This window comes from Zalophus californianus, chromosome 9 (genome assembly GCF_009762305.2).
Source record: "Zalophus californianus isolate mZalCal1 chromosome 9, mZalCal1.pri.v2, whole genome shotgun sequence".
Lineage (NCBI taxonomy): Eukaryota > Metazoa > Chordata > Mammalia > Carnivora > Otariidae > Zalophus > Zalophus californianus.
Genome location: NC_045603.1, coordinates 127578866 through 127601369, shown reverse-complemented (window position 1 = coordinate 127601369; position 22504 = coordinate 127578866). Strand labels below are relative to the sequence as shown.

The following is a 22504-nucleotide window of genomic DNA, read 5'->3' as shown; positions in this document are numbered from 1 at the left end:
TACAGCAAAGGTCCCACAACTGTCATGGGGTACCCGGGGCTTCAAACTCAGGCAGGCAGACTCTAGATCTCGTGCCTTCATGCGAGGAGGCCTGAGTCGGTGCTTCCAGTGCTGTTTGCAGGGAAGAAACAATTAAGCAAAAAACCAACAGACTGCCCACCAAATGTGACCCGATGTGTGAGGGGTGTCCTAGAAGCAGGCCGGCCATGATTCAATAAAGCCTCGTTGGGTGAATGATAACACACCAAAGATGGGTGGGGCCCACACAGGAGGGGCCTATTAGGGAAGAGAACGGGCCTCTGAGCCTTGTCACAGGTTGGGATCTGAATCTATAGGTTTAGATGGGCGGATGACATGACCAGATGCTATCATGACAATTATGAGGAACTCGAGAAAACGGAATTGCTCCAGAGACTGAGGCACCATGGTCAGACGGATCACCCCAGATCACAGAGCCAGCAAGCGGCAGACTCGGAGTTCAACCCGGGGCAGAAAGACTGCTGAGCCACGTCTCAAGCACAGTATGATACTGCTTCCTGTCAGCAGGGGAAAGTTTAAGACACCTCTACTCCCATTCCAAAGAGAAGCTGTAATTTAATGCCCTGTAGGGTACCCTAAATACCTTAGCATTCCATCTGGGCGACCAGTAGGTTAGGTGGTATCCCATGGCCAAGGTCTGAGCTTTCAGCTGTGAGCAGAACGTTCCAGAAAGTCAGAGGGCACCACCCTAAGCAGGACCCATCAGGAATCTTCTGTGCTTTCTGGAGGAACAATGAGTGGAGGAAACAGAGGAGGCAGCGGTCTCTGACCATGACCTTCCCTGACATCCCCTGTTCCAGAAGCATCTCCTGGCCACTCTCCTTTCCTGGGAGTTGGTTCAATCACGGGAGAGGCAGAGTTCTCCTCGGGATTTCCCACCTTTCTCCAGGGAGCAACCTCTGGGCAGCAGGCAAATCTGGCCAGTTTCGGGGGCTTTGTCTGGAGGAAAGATGGTCGGAACTCCAACAAGGGGGACTCAGAGCCTCTGGGGAGCCGCCCCCCCTCCTCTCTTTCTGAGCATCAAGTGGTCAGAGAACACTAAGCAGGGTTACTCTTTAAGCCTATTAGTGCTTATGAAAGCACACTGTACAGGTGGTGTTAAATACCTCTTTCTTTCCCCAAAAGAGGGGATGAGATGAAATTCTGAGAAAATTAACACGGGCACGAAGAAATCCCTCACTAAAAAGGTTTTGACTACCCAAATGCTTTCTAAGAAAGAAGGCTGTGGCTTTTTCGGGTGTCGTAAGACACACCACCAAATTTACAATCTCAACCATCTGTTAAATGTATAGCTCGGGAGTGTTGAGAGCATTCACACTGGGGTGCAACCAACCTCCAGAGCTCTTCTCATTCGGTGACACTGAAACTCTGTACCTACTAAACAAGGAATCAAGTCTATTATATTTGAAGGAAAATTAAATCAGCGTGGTTTTAAAAATTGAGGGGTAACATCTAAAGAAAACATGGAGGTAAAGTACACAGGCCTACAGGTCTTTTTCCATATACCACAAATTGAGAATTCTATCATCTGTTCCTTTCCTACTGCCTCATCCTTCACTCCAGTGTTTCACACACACAGCGTATTAAATATGTAAGAAGTAAAGATTCTCAATAAATATGAAAGTCCAGTTGTGGAGAAAACACACCAGTTCCCCTAAGAATCTGACCTTTGCAGCTCACTGACACTTTAGGAACCAAGGGCTTCCCTTATTTCATGCTGTTAAAACTGAATCTGAAAATGGTGGAATTTTTATAAAATTCTTTTTTTTATCAGAGCAACCCTTAGTGACTTGAGACACCAGGTCACATTTCCTCCTGGGCTAAACTGGGGACCAAGCAACATGTATGTGTCACTCAAAGCAGCACCCCTGTTCCTCATGCATCCTAGATTCTATGTGTCTTTCAATTTTAATTGACACAGGACTGGGCAAAAGGTCTGACCCTCAGTTTACCTTTACCTGTTTCTTTCTGAATAAATCATAACTCTGACAATTGAAGAGCAAGCCACAGGAACAAACTTAGAATCTTCATGGAGCGAGATGCCATGATACATAACAGATGGGGTACATGGTACATGGTAATTCCAACAGGTTATGTACATGCCTTGGATTAAGTCTGTTAACAAAACTATGGGATGCAGACAAAGCCCTAAGGATGCTGGTGTGTTGCACTCAGTCTGTGAAGGATGTCCATGCTCTTCAACGTGGGGTATATAACCTTTTATGCTTGGACTTCTTTTCTTAAAAAAAAAATTTATTTATTTATTTATTTGAGAGAGAGAGAGAGAGCACGAGTCGGGGGGCAGAAGGAGAGGGAGAGAGAGAATCTCAAGCAGACTCTCGACTGAGCAGGGAGCCCAATGTGGGGCTCGATCCCAGGACCCTGGGACCATGACCTGAGCCGAAAGTGGACGCTGAACCGACTGAGCCACCCAGGCGCCCCTATGCTTGGATTTCAAATAACCGCCTTTGTGTGTCAGAGGCACGAATAAAGTGGGTATGTTTGAAATAAAGGTTTCATAACTCAACATTTTAAAAGTAACAGAACCTTGGTAATTTTTACCTTTTTTTTGTTTTTGTCTATACACCTGGATGACACGAGGGAGGAAAGGCGGAGGAATCCATGGGGCAGTCTGGGAAACACAGCAGGTCGAATTCTCGCACCGACACGTGCTCTGGTGTCCACCCCCCAACGCCCACCCGCCCTCACCATCTGTGCCCTCCCTCCAGCACTTATTTTGGGTTTGGTTCCTGTTGCAATGCCTCAATCCTAGGACTCTTCCTGCCTGTCTTCTGACTTGGTGCCAGTGAGGAAGTGAAACGCTCCCCCGTGCTGAGTGTGCTCTAGAACCCAGACTACAAGTGGCCAACGGTTCACTCCTCACCCTCACAGTCCCCATAAGCTTTTCAAGGCCAGGACACCCCGGCTTCAAGTCTGGGGGTAGAGGCATAGAAAAGTAAAAAATGCTTGCCTTTCCTTCACGGAGCCCCTAAAAATTTCTACTGTGGTTTCCAGAGAGCCCCTGAGCATGCTGTGATAATCTGCTGGCCCAGCCATCCATGGACTGCAAGGTGGGGTATGGCGTCCATCAGCTTCATCAAGCAGGGCTACTGAGTGCTGGGGGGGGGGAGGTCGGGGTGCTGGGTGGCCCCGGGGGAGACGTGCTTGTTGGTTGTGGTTGCAGAATGAGGGGTTTTTGATGGCTCCCAGGGTGTATACACACGTCAAAACAATGAGATTACACATTTTAAATATGTACATCCTGATATATGTCAATTATGCCTCAATAAAGCTGTTAAAGATTACTTACAGATTTTGCTTTTTCAACAGAAAGATGGACATGATTCACACTAAAAGGTATGCACAGCTAAGAGTCAGTCCCTCCCCACTACCCCGACCTCCAAGCCCCCGATTCTAGGGATTTTTCAGACAGATGCTCAGACACAAAAAAGCAGGTGCTGGGTGCTTACACGTCAAACCCAAAGTGGGAAGTTCTCCTCCCTGAGGATGTGGAAGCTGCTTCGAAAAATACCAAGTGTTGAGGCAGCAGAGCGGGTTCTCTTAAGAAACCAGTGTCTGGACACAAATTCGTTTAGTCTTCCTTAAAATATAACTCTGCCTGCAGACATGAGCTCAACCCTCTGTGCTCTTCTCCAGGAAGAAAAATGGGGAGTTACCGAAACTTTTACCCCTGAGGCTCCTTTCAGCTCCTCCAAGTATTAATTTTTGAATAGTCAAAGGGTACCGGAATTTGAAAGCTTGACGTTAAAAAGAAAACTTTTGAAAAGCCTGACTTCATCCCCCAGGGCATAAAGAAGGCTACATTGATGTGCCTGAAATTTCTGGTCTGGAGAACAGTCTTCAGGGTTACAAAGAACATCAACAGAGAAAGGAATGGGGGGCCACGGGAGGGGAATAGGGAATAGAGACGGGCCCAAGCTAACATATGACATACTTCCAGGAAGGTCATTAAGACAGGGTGATTTACATGAGCTCGAGGGAGCAGCAAATGGCTTTTTAAGCCGACAGGGTTAACATTTCTCTTCTTGACTACATAGATAGACCTCACTCTCACCTCTCAAATTCTTCTCTGCTCAGCTTTTTTCCTTAGTTCCACTTTTGCAAAGGGACTCGCAGACAATCAGATCATCTCTGTGATGGCTGTGTGCACAGAACATCGTCTCAGACCAAGGAGCTGGGCTGCTGAGGGGGCCTGAGATGGAGGGCACCAGAACCAATTCGAAAGAAACATACGGTCTCTTTCTTTTCAAAATGCACTCATTCGGCATGGCAGCAAATATAATGCCTGAGAGCAGGGCTCTGAGACCAGACAAACTTGGGTTTGAGCCCTGTTCCTTCACTCCTGGAGCTGTGTGACCTTCAGCAATTGACTTAACTCTTTGTGACTCAGTTTCCTCAACACCAGAAGGGACATAGGAACAGTTGTACCCAGAGTTGTCATAAAAAATCAGTAAAAACATACAACTGTATTTAATAGTGTGCCTGGCATGTAAATATTCTCAATTTTAATATGCTGTTATATGCTTTTATATACAGCTACATACTCTTTATATATCATTATTTTTATTCAATGATTCAGTGAACATCTAGAGAGTACCTCTGGTGGGCTGGCACTACGGGGCTCAGTAGAGAATTCAGTACATAATTTTTCTTTAAGGAATGGATGTCAGTTTTTCTTGGAGGGAACTCTTAAGACATTTATTGGACATTTTGGTGGCACCATCTTCCTAAAAGTTTCAAAACATTTTTTGTGTTTGGTCATTTCCTTGATCTTGATAGTTTCTGGGGAAGGAAAAAGAGGTAGTATAGGAATCAACATTTTTCGTGGGGGGAAAGTGAGGCACAGGAAGGCCAAGTGGCTTGTCCAGAGCATCACATTTGGGACTGGAAGCGCTGAGAGAGGACAGGTGTCTTGGAATGGAGTCAGATGGAGCATTTCTCAGAGTGTTAGACACAGAGTCCTGGGAAGACTGACTAACCAAGTACCTCCACAGCAAGCCTCCTGAATGACTTTCAGAGCAAATGTGCCCATATATCAGATGGGAATACACTGTAAGGCAGTTCTCAAACTTACTTGACACAGAACCCTCTCCTCATGGAGAACCTTCTGGGCCTCACGTTCCATGGAGCACATCTTAGGGAACGCTAGTTCAGGGAATGGTTTCCTCAAGGGGGGTGGGCTTTTGAAGGGACCACCCAAAATTAGAAATACAAGTTTAAACCAACCAAACTGCCTCCTTTCTCTTTCCTTTAATATGGTCACTGAACTGGAAAGAAACTTCTCCTGAAGCACTGTGGGCTGAGCCCAGCAAGGATCAAGGGCCCTGACACTGGGATTCTGGAGTCCCAACTGGGCTCTGAATCACCACTTCCCCGTATCACACACCAAGAATCCAAGAATTCCCGCCAAGATTCTTGACCCTGTTTAACAGAACTGTTCAGAGATTTCCATAAATCAGAATGCCAGCAGTGGGGAACGCGGATAATTGCAAAGGATCAGAGGGTCACGTTTGCAGCCACTGTGCTTTTTCCAACAGTTGGTCAAAATGGGCAGCTTCTGCTTTTTTTATATCCTTGGGTAATATTATTCTTTAATTTCACCCCTATGTTGGCCTAACACACATGTTCAGCTGGTGCTCCCACTCTGACCATGTAACCCTGCATTCACCGGTAAGAAATGTTGAGTGTGGTGCGATCTTAACTTCCTGCTTTCTTCCCTTCAAATCCCCATACCACCCTCTGCTAGGTGTTCCGACAACCGACATGACTCTGGTCACACAGAACCGCCGGGCACCTCCTGTCCACTTCCTCACTTTCCGATCTGCTTCATGTTCTGACCACAGCAGAGCAGTCAGGAATTTGTCTCTGGCCTCTACGGTAACCCATCCAGGGAGCGCCTTTAAAGAGGATGGAAGAGGAAAGCACGCTTAATGCCACCGGAAATCATCCTTTCTGGGAAGGACAGAGAGTAACCTGTTCTCTGCTCATCCCGCTCACCAAAACATCATGGGAAACATCTCTGACTTCCCAGGTACCATCGTGGTCTGCTTCTGTAAGCTCATCTCTTTGTGCTGTGCTTCTTGGTTAGTCCTGTTGCTTCTTCTCTGAATTGTTTTCTATGTATCTGACTGTTCTTTACACTGTAAGCTCCCAGGGGGATGGAGACAGTGCCGATTTTCCTTATGATACCATCCAAAATATGGACCATGACCATGACATTGAATAAAGCCATCCACTGATGAAACAGATAAACACAATGATTAACATAACTTCAGGGCCCAGCTGGAAGAACCATTTCTCAAGACATTTTGAGGAGGTCACCGTGTATTTAGTTATCCATCTGGACAGAAGACTAAGGGAATTTTACTTCTGAGGAAATACTTTCTAAATCAGCCTCCTCGGTGGTCATCTCAGCCAACAGGCTTCCTGCCCTAAAATGCCCACTGAGATAAACCTGAGCCTGTAGATATAGTTGTAAAGTTCTAAGGTTTTCAGTGAGGTCCCAGATAATTTGGCTTTGGACACAATTAACCTTCTCCTCTTTTCTTTCTCCTTTTAAGTTTATAGAACACGAGGGTTTAAGATTAAGATGGTGTGCTTTTCCAGATGGCTATGTCAAAGACAGCTCGTTCATGTGCATCAAACCCAGGCCATCACAGCTCATGGCATACAGTTTCCTGGCTCACCTGGGGAAGGAGGGGCAGGGAGCCTGAGGAGTGGTCACCCATGCTTTATGGTGACTGAGATCAGGAAGTAGCAGACACCACCACCAGAGCAACGGCTCGGGTCCCAGCTGGGCATGTGTTGAGTCACCCAGCATCTGACTCCCTCTGGGAAACACCCTGTCGGAGAGTGACCGCCTCCTTCAGAGCCAGCAACAGAGAACCGGCCTCGTGACACGTTCACTTCCCAGGTGAGAAGCCAGGGTCTCATCCCAGGCAGCACCCCAGGGTGTCCCTATACAGATGACGGCAGGAGGCCTGCTGCATTCCCTCAGGACGCCTGTGGTGGGCAGCTCTACACACTCTATTGCTTTTATGCTTCACAACTGCCCTTTGAAGAAAGAAAGAATCATTATCTACTTCCATTTTCTTTTACTTACTTTCCTAACAAAAAAAAAAAAAAGATTTCGAATCCCAGGCTTAAAGAGGTCAAAATCACTGTTATGAACTGAATTGTGTCTCCCAAATTCCTCTGTTCAAACCCTCACACTCAATGTGACTGCCTTTAAAAAGATAGTTAAGGTTAGGGGCGCCTGGGTGGCTCAGTCGTTAAGCGTCTGCCTTCGGCTCAGGTCATGATCCCGGGGTCCTGGGATCGAGCCCCACATGGGGCTCCCTGCTCCGCGGGAGGCCTGCTTCTCCCTCTCCCACTCCCCCTGCTTGTGTTCCCTCTCTCGCTGTGCCTCTCTCTGTCAACTAAATAAATAAAATCTTTTAAAAAAAGGAATTGAAAAAAAGATAGTTAAGGTTAAATGTGATCCTAAGGGAGGGCCTTCATGTAGTAGGACTGGGATCCTTATAAAAGGAAGGGACACCAAGGATGCTCTCACACAGAAAAGGCCATGGGAGGAAACACAAAGATGGCCACCTGCAAGCCAAGGAGAGAGACCTCAGGGGAAACCAACCCCACCTCCAGAGCTGTGAAGAAATAAATTCCTGTTGTTTAAACCACCCAGTATGTGGGTCTTTCATTATGGCAGCCTCAGCAACCAATAGAGTCACACCGTTAAAGAGTGGTCTGATGTCCAAGTTCATGCTTGGGGGCAGTAGAGACTTCACACGTTAACTCCGGTCTTGTTTCAACAATCTCAAAACAAACCTTCAGATTCTGGATGGCTGCCTCATCGACTATTACTGTATATTCGTTTTTATCCCCGATTCCTCTAGATCCTTGGCATTTCCCCAGTAAGGGAGTGTCTTGGATATTCACAAGCCCCTGGATCACTGACTTCATGCTAATGGGATGACTCAGATTGTGGTGGGTCACCCCCAATAGTGTGATTAGAGGGCTGGGGCTCTGAGCTGCGTACTATCAGCCCAACCTACAACCTCTGGAGACCAGGTCCAATCACACGGCCAATGATTCAGTCAATTACATTTATGTAACTGTTGGTGGGAATGTAAAGTTGCTGGGAAAAACAGCACCCAGGTGCCTCAAAAAATTAAAAAGTGAATTTACCATCTGATCCAGCAATCCCATTCCTGAGTACATATCCAAAGGAAATGAGAGCAGGGTATTAAAGAGATATCTGCACTCCCATGTTTATGGCAGCAGTATTCTCAACAACTAAGACATGGAAACGGCCTAAGTATTGGTCAACGGAAAAATGGATAAAGCAGATGTGGTATACACACACACACACACACACACACACACACACACACACACACACACACACACACACACACACACACACACACACATACATAATGGAATACTATTCAGTTGTGAAGATGAAGGAAATCCTGCCATTTGCAACAGTGTGGGTGGATCTTGAGGGCATTATGCTAAGTGAGATAAGCCAGACAGAGAAAGACAAATTTGTATGTTCTCACTTTCATGGAGAGTCTAAAAATGCCAAATTCATAGAAACAGGAAGTAGAATAGTGGTTAATAGAAGCTGGAGGGTCGGAGAACTGGAGAGATGTTGTTAAGGGATACTAACTTGCAACTAAAAGATGAGTAAGTTCTGGGGATCTAATGTACAGCAGGGAACTACAGTAAATAAAGACATGGTAATTATGCCATATGACGGAAGTGTTAGGAAACACTACAGTGGTAACCATATTGCAATATATAAATGTACCAAATCAACATCTTGTATACCTTAGACTTACACAATACTATATGTCAATTATATTTCAGTAAAAGAAAAAAAAAAAGGCTATATAATGAAACCCTAATAAAATCTCTGTACACTGAGGCTTATTGGAGCTTCCTGGTTGGTGAACACATTGATGCACCAAGAGGGTGGTGCATCTCTGGGGAGAGGGCAAGGAAGCTCTGCATTTGGGACCCTTCCAGACCTTACCCTTTGTGTCTATTCATTGGTGGGTCTGGGTTTATATTCTTTATGATAAAACTGTATAACCATAAATATCATGCTTTCCTGAGTTTTGTGCGTCATTCTAGTGAATTATCAAACTGGGGGTCACAACAACTCCCAAAGTTATAGCCAGTTGGTCAGAAGTGCAGGTGACGTGGGGGTCCTTGAACTTGCAGCTGGCCTCTGGAGGGAGGGTCATCTGATTGGGAACGTGTGCAGTCTGCACTGAGCCCCCCCGTGCTGAGCGCCAGAACCGCAATCCAGTGTGTAGCACCCATCCACTCACCCGCTCGCTTGTCATGGGGCGCTGTATCACCTTGTGATTTGTCAGTTACAGATCAGCTATAATTATGCAGCTGAGCATGTGAAGACAGAGGTGTTGGGAGGCCAAGGAACAACCAGCCCCAAGGCTGGCTGAGTTTTAGGAAATTAAATGATTATCCCAAGAATAATCACTGGTGAGTCTGTGCCCCATTCTTACGTTCCTCTTTCTCTTTTGAGTATCCCCCAGTTCATACATTTGGATTCACTGAAAAATAGTTTGGTTGCTCCTTCTGTCCAAATAAATGAGGACAGAGGCCACAAACTGAAGAAAGGAGAAGTTTTCATTTGTTATCTATTCATACATTTGTTCATCTGTTCAACATTGGTCAACTTCACAAACTGAAGAAAGGGGAAGTTTTCATTTGTTATCTATTCATACATTTGTTCATCTGTTCAGCATTGGTCAACTTTTTGGTGACAGCAGTTACCATTCACTGGGCAACCATGGCTAGGGTACTTGGCTCTGTTATCTGTACTTCTCCTCACAGTCCTGCAAGGTAGATACTATAATTCCCATTTTAGCAACGAGAAAGCTGAGGTTCATAAAGGTAAATATTTCCCAAGGCCACATACTGTCTGCATGGGAAAAGAGAGCCAGGATTCAAACCTGGATCTGATTTTAGCCTAGCATGAGCTTTATCACATCAATGGTTCCTAAGCCCCAGTATATCTGTTCATAGGTCAGTGGTATGACAAGAAAAATAAGATTAATATATGTAAGTTTTTTATACATTTAATGTATCCTATTTAAAGACAGTTTTTTACTGTTTTCTATTCTTCTGGTATGTTTCTCTTTTTTATTATGCAAATGAAGATAAAAGCAGTCTGCAATATTTTTTAATACACTTACTCGGCACAAAACAAACCTTCCAGTCCTACTTTCCCTTTATCTTTAAATTTTCTGGTTGCTTAAATGCCAAAGTCTGGGAACCACTGCATCACAGTGGCCCTAGCTGTGGGCCACAGAGGAAAGCTCCAGAAAGGTGAGCCTCAATACTACTGCCTAAATATCCAGGGTTCTGGGAAAACACACAAGCTCCAGAGGCTGACTCTATTGGATCACATTCTGGCTCTGTTCGGGGTGGAGCCTGAAAAGTTGCATTAATAGCATGTTCTTGACTGATGCTGATGCTGTCCATCCAGGACCACACCCTGAGAATCACTGAGTTAAGCCAATCCCATGAATCCTACCTCCCTTGTCAGTGACTGGTCCAGACAGGGCACTATGAACCAATTATGGTCTGGGGTGGAGCAGGCACATGAGGGACAGGGAAGGCCATATGGAAAGGCTTTTTCCCCCATGAGAAAAAGAGTTAATGAGAGGAGCAACTCCCTTTCCCGCTTTCCAACACTGCTGTGTGAAGATGTGGTGGCAGCCAGGCCATGACCATTCTAACTATGGCTGGGAAGGACACAAGTCAAGGAGCCCACAGATTTTCCTTAGAATTAAGAGCATTTGATTTCACTGTGCTCAAACAAAGTGAAGCTGAATGGAAAAATTAGTATTTCTCTTCATGCTTCTGAGTACAATCTGGTGAGGACACTGCTGTCGAATGTAGGGTTCCACGGCAGAGCTCCTCCCCAAGATTTACGTGTTGTGTGGGTATATGTATGCATGTGTTTGACAGAGCCAACTGAATGCTGAAGGCATTCTGATATCACAGTATTCACTAGTACAAACATCATCTTATTAATCCCCAGAAGGCGGGTGAGAAGGCGGTGGCTTCCCCATACCTCTCTGGTTCTTATGGATCTGTGGTAAAATGATGCAGAGACCTGAGGTCAGATGCAGGATCAGTGCGGTTCATACAGACCTTTGTAGGAGTGCAATGATACCTTCTGTTATTTTATAAATCACGAACCCTATTATAAGTAAGGAAGGAAGGCTAACTAACGTAAAGAAAGGCTGACAAAGGATTTTTGTAAGGCTGACATACGGCCCACTTTGATGTAATATATCCTAGGCTCTGTCAACAATTTAAAATGTAAGAATCATTGTCTGGATCTATTGCCACCCTCAAAGGGCTCTGCATGGGATGTTATAATCTTCTTCTCTTAAAGAATAAAATTTTGACCGGTTTTGAACGGGCAGTCAGGCCTTTCGGGAGCCATGAGGTTCTCCCGGGTTTCATCAAAGGCTGCTAGGATCCAGCAGTCTTGGGGAGGCACGTGTTCTTCTGAGCCTCGCAAAGTTGCACTGAACACATCTAAATGCCCCAAATTGTCCACTCTGCTGTGCACTACAAAATCTGGCTAGCAGGCCGCAACCTCTGTAAAGGATACAATCCCAAATGGGAAACAAGAGTTCATAGGTGAACTTGAGAGTAGCTGAGTTCATGAGTAATGGGCTGGGAAACCAATCATGAACTTGTGTACGAGGGGAAGAATGTGCCTTCGGTCCTACCTTCCCACATATCACAGCTGATATGCTCCATCTGTATATAATTATGCACCAGCGTCACTTTAAGGTAAAGCAGTAAGGATAGGGTCACTCATTAGATTCCGGGCCGCAACCATCAAAAACTTTTTTTTTTCTATTTTTATCTCCAAGAATGGTAAGTGATTAACATGCTTTGACATACTTGGAGGTCAAAACCAAATTCACTGATGTAGGTGGTTATCAGTACTCTGCACGAGCGCACGTCCGTGCGACACGAATGCCTGTCCTCGGGTGACCTTGTCATGAGTTATGGATGACACTGGGAGGATGAGCACTGCTAACCAGTGTTTATGAAAACATTAGGGGATGATGATGTGTAGGAAAGCCCGGACGGTAAAGCAGTGAAGACATTTGAGAGTCAACCCATCACAGTCGCGTGAACTTACATGAAATCCACAAATACACCATAAACCCTTGCACAGAGTCATAGTGAAGGCCAAATTATTAGAGGAGTGATAGCACAGGAAATTATGCAGCATGTCCCCCAAAAGGCAGAGGTAGTTTATGTCCCCATTCTACAGATGAGGTGGCAAAGGCACCTGGCTTGTCTAGATTACCATAGCTACTAAGTGGTCTAGCCTGGGCCCCCGATGCCTGGTTAAGACAGTGCCTATGAGGTGCCAGGAAGTCTGCTGAGCACTTTCCATGTTCTAATCTATGAATCCTAATCAGAACACTAGTATGCTAGTAGTGTCCATTTACAGATAAAATTATAGCAGGAAGACTGGAGGCCGTTAGCCTTCCCAGATTACAGATAAAGAAACCGAAGGTCAAAGAGGTTGCATGGCCAAGGTGATGGAGCTACTGAGATTTGGACTTAGGAACCCCAGGGCTTTGGCTGATTTTGACTTTTGGTCTGGTTTCAAAGCCAGGCCATCTGGCTCCAATGCCTGTGTTCTCAGCACGCTGAAGTCGCTCTTACTCTGGAGTCACATGGCCTGACTTTGAATCGGGTCTCTACTCTTCACTAGCTGGGCCACTCTGAGTAAGTTACTTAACTTCTCTGTGCCTAAATTTCTTCATCTGCAAAATGAGAACAGTGACAGTTACCCAGCTTCTAGAGTTGTGGAGGTGACTGATTATCAGCTGATTATTTAGCATCTGGGAAGCACTTAGAACAGAGTCTGGGACAGAAAGAAGTGCTCAATTAGCTAATGTGATGATTAATCACTAAGCTATAAAGTTTCTCAAAGCATTTAAAAGATGGCTTATGTAATTAAAATTCGATTTACACTTAGCTGTTCTGGAATGCATGCATTTGCATAGAGCAAGGAATACTTGTATTTTGTTATCTGCTTTCTTTCTAGAATAGTGAGTTCCAAGCCCTGAGGGGTCTGCGGAGACCCCCTCAGGGGAATCGCTGTAAGAGGCAGCGGACGGCGGGTGGGACGCAGACCTCCTCCACTTACGTGTACCGGACAGAGGATTCTACACGTAAGAGAAGCTGGAGAACCACCGGTTTCAAGGACTACTGTGGGGTCACGTGGCTGCTTCTGTCCGGGACCACGGATATAAGCCCATGGATATAAATTCCCTGTAAAACGCAGGACGCCAGCTCTGCTGGGCTGAGGCTGGTGACTACGACCCCCGAGGGCACACCCAGGGAGGGGACAGTGAGGGACAACACTACACTCTTCTTGGCTTCAGTATACTGCTCTTGTAAGCAGGACGAGTCAGATTATGGAGGGACGTGAGAGTCCAACAGAGGAACTCAAACAGAGTGAACTGACAGCTTCTGAGCAGAGACATGTCACAGAGCAGTCCTTTCAGAAGAATCATCTGGTTGTGTCGCGTAGGACCAACTGGAACGGCCAAAGTGTGGCATTACGGGGGTCAGTGAGGAGGCTGCTGTAGGACTCCAAGCCAACGGCGGTGACGATGTCAAAGCCGGGTGGTGGTGACTGTCTATCTAAGGGTCATGGGAACTGGAGAAAGAAAGAGACCTGGCCACACTTCAAGATAGGGATGGAGTGAGGAATAAGTCAAAAGAGGAGCTTGGTTACCTTGAGAGAGTGGTGGGCTCGCGTTCAAAGAAGGTGCGAGAAGAACATGACGTGGGCTTGATAACGGGGTGGTGTGTGGGCTGGGGGTGTGGCACACGAACTGCCCCCTAACTGGCCACTTACATACACCCAGCTGGCAGCTTGGGCGAGGTCTGGAAATCTTCCACGTTGCCTGGACGGCGAAATTGTTAGTTCTGTGCTGGGCTTAGCGAGGGACCAGGAAAGCAGAGAGCATGAAGGGCTCCGGGGAAGGCCCACAGGGGTGGAAGGGTCCGAGAAAAATATACAGCGGCTGAGCTTGCCCCCGGCCTTTTTGATTCCTTGCTCCGCCGCCCCTGGCTGCCCGACAGCTCTGTATTTCTCAGGAGAGCCGTTGCCCTCCTTCCTTTGGTCTGCGGGTGCAGTGGGACAAGGAGCCGCAGGGCTGTGAGAATGGAAAGACCTACCCTCCTCACGAGGGAGGCCAGGGTGCGGGGGGCACAGGCGTACCCAGGAGGCGGCCAGCCCAACCACAGGGGGGAGGTAAGAGAACACGCAGCCCGTCGCGGGAAGAGGAACCACCCCAGCCCTGGATCTGCAAAAAGCCTTACGACCTGAATAATTTCTCCCCTCTAGACAGAACCTCTTGCCCCAAAAGGAGGCTCTCAGGTCTGCAGCGCCCACTGGTAGACGAAGAAAAGAGATTTACCAAGTGAGCAAGTATCCGAATTGAGCAGTGTGCCAAACACCAATCTGTGAGTTATGGATGAAAAACCAAAAACACCCAGATTTGCTAATTCCCAGATTCCTGTGATGCCATCCCTCCCAGATGGCCCCTTTTCTCTCCAGAGCCGTACTCTTCCTAGGGGTATGTGCACGTATGCGTGTCTTTCCCCTGGAAACACAGCTATTCCCATTTTGCTGAACTGCACTGTGTATTAAATCTGTTCTAATCCCTCTACCCGCCCCCCATTCCACCCTTCTCATCCCCCTTGAGCAGAGAGACGAAAAACTAGGAGCCCGTGGTTTACAGCCATCTCCCAAGATTCCTTATCTGCCAATACTCCTACTGGGCTACTACGGAGAGTATGTGGAAACGATTTTGTAAAGGGATCAAAGAAAAAAAATAACTCCGTGAAAACACAACATCGGCTTTCTGGAGGGTCGTTCCTGGAAGGCCAGGAGCTGCACTGTCTCCCTCTCTCTTTCCCCATTCTCCATCCCATGTGGTGTGTGAGCCATATGGAACTGTCCCCTCCATAGGACAAAGTTGGCCTCTAATTGGCCATTTCCAATGGTTCCAGCTAATACATTTTCAAACTGGTTAAAATTAGCATCCAGGGAGAATGGGGGTGGGGGGGTGTTTGGAGGGAGGGTCAGGTGGGGGAGGGGAGCAGAGAAGGGGTTGTTGCTCAGCAACCAGAGCCTGGACGCCCCAACCCCCCATAGCCCCAGACGGCCTCTTCCCCTTGCCCCGTGCCCGGATGAGCTGTCTGGTCCAGGAGCTGCGTGTGCTTGTGCGTTGGGGGGGGCGGGGGTCCCTGGATGATTGCATCAATCTGCTAGATCCTGACACTCCTCCCTCCATCACTGCCCCACAGGGAGACTGAGAGTCTCTTTTGTTCTCGTCCAGAGCACAGCTCACCAATTTCTCCGTCACAGCCCTCGCTGGCGCGAAGGGAGACGTACGGGTCCCTCCGTCCTTGCCAAGAGGGAGACTCATTAGCTGCTTGTGTCACCCAAGGCTGTGCGTTATGGACTATTTCTCATTCTGCCATGCCACTAAATGAACGTTGGACTACATGTAGAGTTAGCCTTGTGTTATCTGCCTCTAATCTATATCTTAGCATTGATTTGCTTCGTCCTGTGCATTTAAAATGTTAAATATGACCGGCCACCCACAGGGGCCGGAAAGACATCTGTCTGGCTCATTTGGGGGAGGACCCGGCTTTTCAAAGAGCCAGAGAAATGATGATAGCAATCGTGGTGAAGTCAGGTCAGCCCAAAGCAGTGCTGCCCGACACCTTTCTGGCTCTCGTTTCATGAGGCAGCTGGGTGGCCTGGGAGGTCCCAGCAGAAGGTTCCTCCCACCAAGGCCCTCAGTCTGCTTCCAGCCCCTGCACAAGGCTCCCCACTCGTGGCTGACACCGTCCCTCCTGCTGAAGTCAGACCAGACAGGAGCAGATGGTAGACCCGGCTCATGCTTCAGCGGCTGGGCCAGCAAGCAGGGCAGGCTACCCTTCCCAGTCGCGCAGATAGGGAATCAGCTCTGCTTGTTTCTTTTTTCTTGGCCACACGTGCTTTGGGGGAATCCCTGGTTTACTTGGTAGAAAACAGTCCCTTGTATTTTTTTTTTTTTTTTAACAGAACATCCTTAACCACGGAAGCAGCGGAGGATGGTGTGAGGGTGAGCGTGCACACGTAGAGAGAACCCGAGTCTGTTTATTTATTCTAGTAGCACTATTAGAGTACCAGATTTTTTATCATTGTTTTTTTTTTTTTTTTTAAAGCCCATTTTAGGCCAGTTGATTTACTCTGCCCTCCATGCTGCTTGACTCAGGGACCAGAGTATCTTACTGAACCTCTAAGCAGGAATATCACCAGCACGGCCATCAGACAGAGAAAAATGATCAGAAGGTCCCATCTGTTGTGGCTTGTTTCTTCCACACCTGATGCCCTGAGGCGGACACCTGATGTGGAAATCCTTCACCACGTGTGCCCGTGTTCAGATCTTCACCAGACCGATGAGGAACTTAGTTGAGAGACGTGAAATGACCTGGGTAAGCCCATCTTCGGTTCTAGACTTGAGATGGGGGTCGAAGCCTTTAATTCCTGTTGTTTCTGATGGTGGTGCTGGGGGCCAGCACAGTGGCCACATTACAGGCGAACTCTCCCATGTCCCGGGTCTTTATTATACGTATTACAGTGCAGAGCAAAAAGGTCAGGATGTACCCTGTGTTCAAGCTGTATATACCACTACTACTACGTGACCTCAAGCGAGTTATTTGACCTTCCTCAATTTCTGTTTCCTCATCTGAATTAGCGCCGGCTTTACAGAGTCAACATAAAAATTAGATAAGATACGCCCCAGTGACACTCTATGAGGACCTATAAAATGTGGTCCTTCTTGCAGACGACATCCAGCATTAAAGCTGGGTAATTTGACTGTATCCACACTGTATCCACAATCTTTTCTCTTGTTTAAATGATCTTCTCTCTACCCTTTAGAGACAGCTGTCCAACAGAAATACAGTATCAGCCACAAATGTGAACCCCACATGAAATAAAAATGTTTTAGTAGTCCTATTAAACAAGGTGTGATTAATTTCAAGGATGTATTTTCTTTAACCTAATTATTATAGCCCAAAATATTTCATTTTCAACATGGAATCATCAGTATAAAAATGGTTAATAAAATGTTTTACTTTTTGTTTTCACAGGAGACCTTCGGAACTGGGTGTGTATTTTATACTTCGGGTCGGTGTGGACTGCCCACGTTTTGAACACTGCCACCGCATGACACAGTCCAGCTCCAGATCCTTCCTGGTGTTTCTGTCCCACCGGCTTTCTCAGAATTAGGGACACCGTGTCATGTACAACAATACCCCAGCTACGATCTCTCATTCTCCTGGAAAAAAGCTGAGGTTTGCGCCACTTCTCATAATCACAGGACACTCTGTTCCTCTATTTTAACAGAAGTGGATGGTGATAAAAGGGCTGCCAATGGCCACTGAGAGACTGGGTCAGAGCCGGCAGGCCGAGGATGCTGGTGACATCACAGGGCAGCTTCCCAAACAAAACAAAAAGTGGGGTTCGTTGAGGCAGTTGGGGGGGTGGACAGGATTCTGATTTGCAAAACTCTATCATCCAAGGGAAGAATTCCTGCCAACAGAGCATAACATCTACTCATCTATGGGGTTGGGGCAAAGCCCCGAAACAAGGAGAAGGCACACATCTGTTTTTCACGTGCTAGCTTTTCTTCCTGTGAGAAAGGGTGCCACGTAATGTCATAAGCCTCAAGAGAACCTAACAAGGAAGGGCCACACCTCAGCCATTCCAATCAAGTGAAAATTTATTCTATTTTTAAGAGATTCAAGAGAAAGAGCCCGGGATCTTCCTTATTAACTGCTTCCAGGATTCCATCTACTGTCCCTCACTGTCAGGAAATTCTTCTTGGTCTTATTTAAATTATTCTCACTAAGGCTAATGCACATTTCCCTTTCTTGGCCTCCAAAATGCTCGCCTAAGTATGCAGGGGGAAAAAAAATGGAGAAACTTATTTTAAAGAAATAGCCATAGGAAGATAAGATTTGAGAATTTTACTTTACTACAAAACATTCACGACACCCTCTTAGCTGGCTACAGAAGCATCAGGAAGAGACTGACAGAGAGATATGCATGACAGCAGCCTCTCTCACTCTGATGCAGGCTTTTTTGAATACATTTCTGATGGGCTGAAACAATTTTGGGCCACAGGGCAAATGACACTGTCTCAGGTTGGATGGGAGGGTGATGTGGCTGGAACCTGCCGCACACAGGTGACCGAGGTTGGAGGCTTGGTTTTGTTGCTAAAAGCTCCCATCATCGTTCCTGCTGTCCTTAAGTGGAATTTAAGGATTTATGGAGTCACATGATAATATTGTGGGTACCAGGGACCTGGCTGTGGATTTTGAGATGAACCTTTCAAATATCAAATCCCAGTATGTGCACGCTTGACCTTTTCCCTTTTCCCTGTAAGGGTAATGTGGGATTTACTGAGGGCAGTCAGGGATCTGGAAGCATAGATTCTGCTCAGTAATCTCAAAGGGCTTTATAAGAAGCATTAAATGTTGGGATCATGGCCATTTTGCTCTATAACCCGAAGAAGGGAAATGCTAGTCACAGGGACCAGGTCTACACCACCACAGGAAATGATCTGTATGGGTGTCTGATTACCAGAATCCTTCTGGGGGGAGGGAATCCTTAGTAGGTGTTGATTACAAGTCACCTTGCTCTTCTTTCAGGCTGTTGGAGTTTTGCCAGGTGTAGCCTCCGATGCATCTCTTACCCTAATGGTGGCTGAAAAACTTGACCTGCCACCTCTGCCACTATTTCTAACGTCAGCCACTCTTGTGTAAACCCGCTTGCCCCTCTGTGGGAGAGAAACACTTCCCCTAAACCTGCCTCTCCATCTTACAAACCTTGTCGGGTCAACACCCACCCCGCCCCATCTCCACAACTCCAGATCACAAGACTGAGAAGGGTGTTTCTTCATCTAAGGCTTGTTACAAGTATTCTGAAATTATTCTTCAGAGCAACAACAGTAAAACCTTCCACACCTAATATACTTTGGTGACTAAAGTATAAATGAATCTGCAAGGCTGTCACTCTGTGGACTTATGGTATCAAAAAAAGAGAGGTATGGGATCCAAATGATTTGTTCTATGAAAAACCTAGCATGGGTCCAAATGAACTCGAGAAGAGGGATTCCCTTTAGAAAGGATTTTGTCAAGAGAACATAATCCGGGACAAGGGAACTTTGTAGAGGAGAAAGAAAAGTCATATTTAACTTGGTGTTTGTCCAGTAGTTTTAACCTTGCTCCTCTATGTTCTGCTGAAGTCCGCTTTGTAATCATGCCGAAAGTTTAGAAGTGTTCTTTTTTTTTTTTTTGTCTATAGTTTTTTTGTGTGAAACTAAATCCCCTGCCAAGCAATTGGTTCTACGACAAAAAGTCCTTTGGGGAAATAATACCAAGGCATTTTAGGATTAGCCCATTCTTTCATTCCATAAGGATTTATTTAGTGACATTTGTGCCAGGCACTGGGCTGGGTGCTGGGGATACACAGGGATCACGACGCAGACCCTGCCCTCAAACCGTTGGCGGCTCTGGGCAACAGAATAAACAGGCAGGGACAATGAGCTGTGACACTGAGTTGTGACAGCGCAGTCAGTGAAAGGGAACCATGGGGGAGGGGGTGCAGTGTCTTCTGAGCTGTGAATTGGAGGCTTAACAGAAACCAGCCAGGCACAGGGGTGTAGGTACGGGAAGCAGAGTTCTAGAAAGAGGAAGTAACATGTGACTTGTGTGGGCAGAGTAGGACTTCTCTTGCTTGGCCTAATTCAACATCTTCTGGATTGTGAAAGGCTGAGAATGAGCCTTCCAAAGTTGTGCACAGCAGTAACTAAGTATCTTTTCTGTGATTCAAGTTCACTTCCAATGCCCTGGGTTCACATCTTCCCGGGGCAGGCTGGCCGACGCACTATAACTTCACTGCCACTTGAGGTCCCATTTCCTGTTTCAGAGAGTGGCTACTTTCTAAACCTCTAAGTGTTGATATATATTTTTTAAAAAAAGCATCTTAAAAACACTGGACCACTCAACTATAAACTTCATGCTGATTCTTAACAACTGAAAGCTCCAAATGCTTTGTCAGTGATTTTGCTAACGGAAGAGATCTTGCTCACTTTACAGTTCCTGTCTCCTGCCTCACCTCACCCCCCAAATCCAAACCACAAGTTAGACTCTTAATAAGACTGTAAGTCTTGGAATCTAGCCTAATAAGGACGTAATCCAAAACATGGAAGAACTCTGTACCCATGGGTAAGTTAATGACAGTGTTTACTGATAATAGCAGAAAAACCGTAAAACAAACAAACAAAAGCCTTAAATGTGCCCAAATGAGTAAACAATTAGATAATAATGGTATATCCATTTTTGGACTTGATGCTGATATTAACAAAGACGAACTTATAGTAACTTGGAAAATGCCAATGAAAGACAATGTTAGGTGGAAAAATAAAATAGAATTACACGCATTATGATTATAACCACGTAAGAAATAGAAATCTGAAAAATGCTGGAAAGAAATTTGCTGAAATGAGACTAGTAGGTAAATGAGTGGGCTCTGATTATGAGCTTTTTCCTACTTTGTTTCCTACGTTGCCTTTATAATTTAAATCTAATTTAAAGTATTAACTCCTTCAGGTTAGCAATTCGAACATTTTCCAAATCCAAGCAGTATATACAAGGGGACGTGAGATAAGAGTATTTCTACGCATATCTTCCCATTGTGGCAGCATCATCCCCCCCCTCCAGTGAATGCACATGCAAGGTGTCATTTCAGCCTACCGATGAACTACAGATTCTCTGGCAAAATATTCTGGATAACAAGGAACACTGCTCTAAGAGTCTGACAGACATTTGAGGATTTCAAGCAAATACGGTTCTGAAAGTTGGAGTCGAACAACAGATTTGGAATTAAGTTCTTTAAATCAAGTTGGGCAACTCTGCGATTCTTTAGGGCTCTAGGTATAATGATGATTTCTTTCGAGAGTAAGCTGAAAGAGGCCAGGATCTATGATTCTAATACAGCTCTGACTTCTTTGACTCTGATGGGTGGGTGCAAAATTTATAGATGGACTGACTGATTTCCCGCGCGTCCACGGACACGTAGATGTTCAAGAGTGATGCAACGCAGACACACGGGATGGGGGTTACTCGGCCCCTGGAGGGGAGACAAAGCCAAGAGATTGCCTCTCTTTCCCCACACCTACGAAAGATTCACTTGGAAACAGCAACTGGTTTTCCACCCCTCTCTGAGCAGGAAAGATGACCACGTCAGTTCTAGTTGCAGCAAGAGTTACTTACTTATATTATATTCTAGTTAACTCCAGCAAGTAGAAATTGCTAATGGCAGTTGCGGAATTTCCTTTTCTAGAGATTTGCAACAATAGGTTAGATATACATCTGGCCTTGAATGCCTTAGGCGTGGCGTACAAAGAAACAGAATGAACAAATATAGCACTCACACACACAAAAATCCCATGGTGTGCCGCCCTTCTCTCCTAGATTCTACCAGATACCGATTTAAAAACTGTTTATATCGTCCCCCACCCATCAGCTGAATCGAAGTCCAAACCACATAAGACTTGGAAGAAACTTAGAACGTTGGCCACAAGTCAGTTACCTGTACTAGCAGTTCCAGCTTCCTGTCATCAAGAAGATGTACTTGACATCGACGGCCCTCCGTCATCTAGGAAGAAAGACAAACGATGGTCACTGAGAGTCTGATAGCCTGACGCATCTTCCATTCAATAATTTCATCACACACGTTAGGGACAGATTTCAGTATCCGGGCTCTGCCACCGTGTCCCCCTTCCTGAGCACCTGGGAGCAGCTGAGCACGTCTCTGGCAATTGCATCTGATTTCTGTGAAGCTTCTTTCTCCACAGGATTTCTGTGTTAATCGTTTATTACCTAGTCCCGACAGCGCTTTCCCCGGTGATAGAGAAACCCGGGAGCTAAACGCTCACGGCTAAACCTGACCCCTCACCCTTGCACCTTCTGCTACACACACTGCTGGCAGTATAAGGGAGAGAGGGCACCCGGATAGTCACCGTTGGGTCGTGGCCCCACCGGGTCTTGGGTGTGTTCATCTCTGCAGCCCCGTCTCATATGCAAAAGCGAGTGGGCTGAGCCCAGGGAAATGCAACTGAAATGTTTAATTGCCGGCTTTCTAGAAGGAAGAAGCCTTCATTTGTAGCATTTGCTGGAGCCCTGGCGACACTCTCAGAGGAAATCCTTTGAAGAATGAGGCTTCCCTTCGATGTCAGCTGGCCATCACTCTAACCAAAACTTGTCTTGCTGCACCCCAGATAGCTTCCCTGGG

At 46.3% G+C, this 22504-nt stretch overlaps 1 protein-coding gene across 9 annotated transcripts in view; it reads right to left on the bottom strand.

The window, feature by feature from the left end:
* Window positions 1–22504, bottom strand: part of FRMD4A (FERM domain containing 4A) — a 598644-nt gene that overhangs the window by 166696 nt on the left and 409444 nt on the right. For all 9 annotated transcript variants that reach the window (XM_027595361.2, XM_027595362.2, XM_027595364.2 and 6 more), the window contains one exon: window positions 21803–21868. In XM_027595361.2, coding sequence (XP_027451162.1) covers window positions 21803–21868 — 66 coding nt within the window. The remainder of the gene's footprint in view (window positions 1–21802; window positions 21869–22504) is intronic.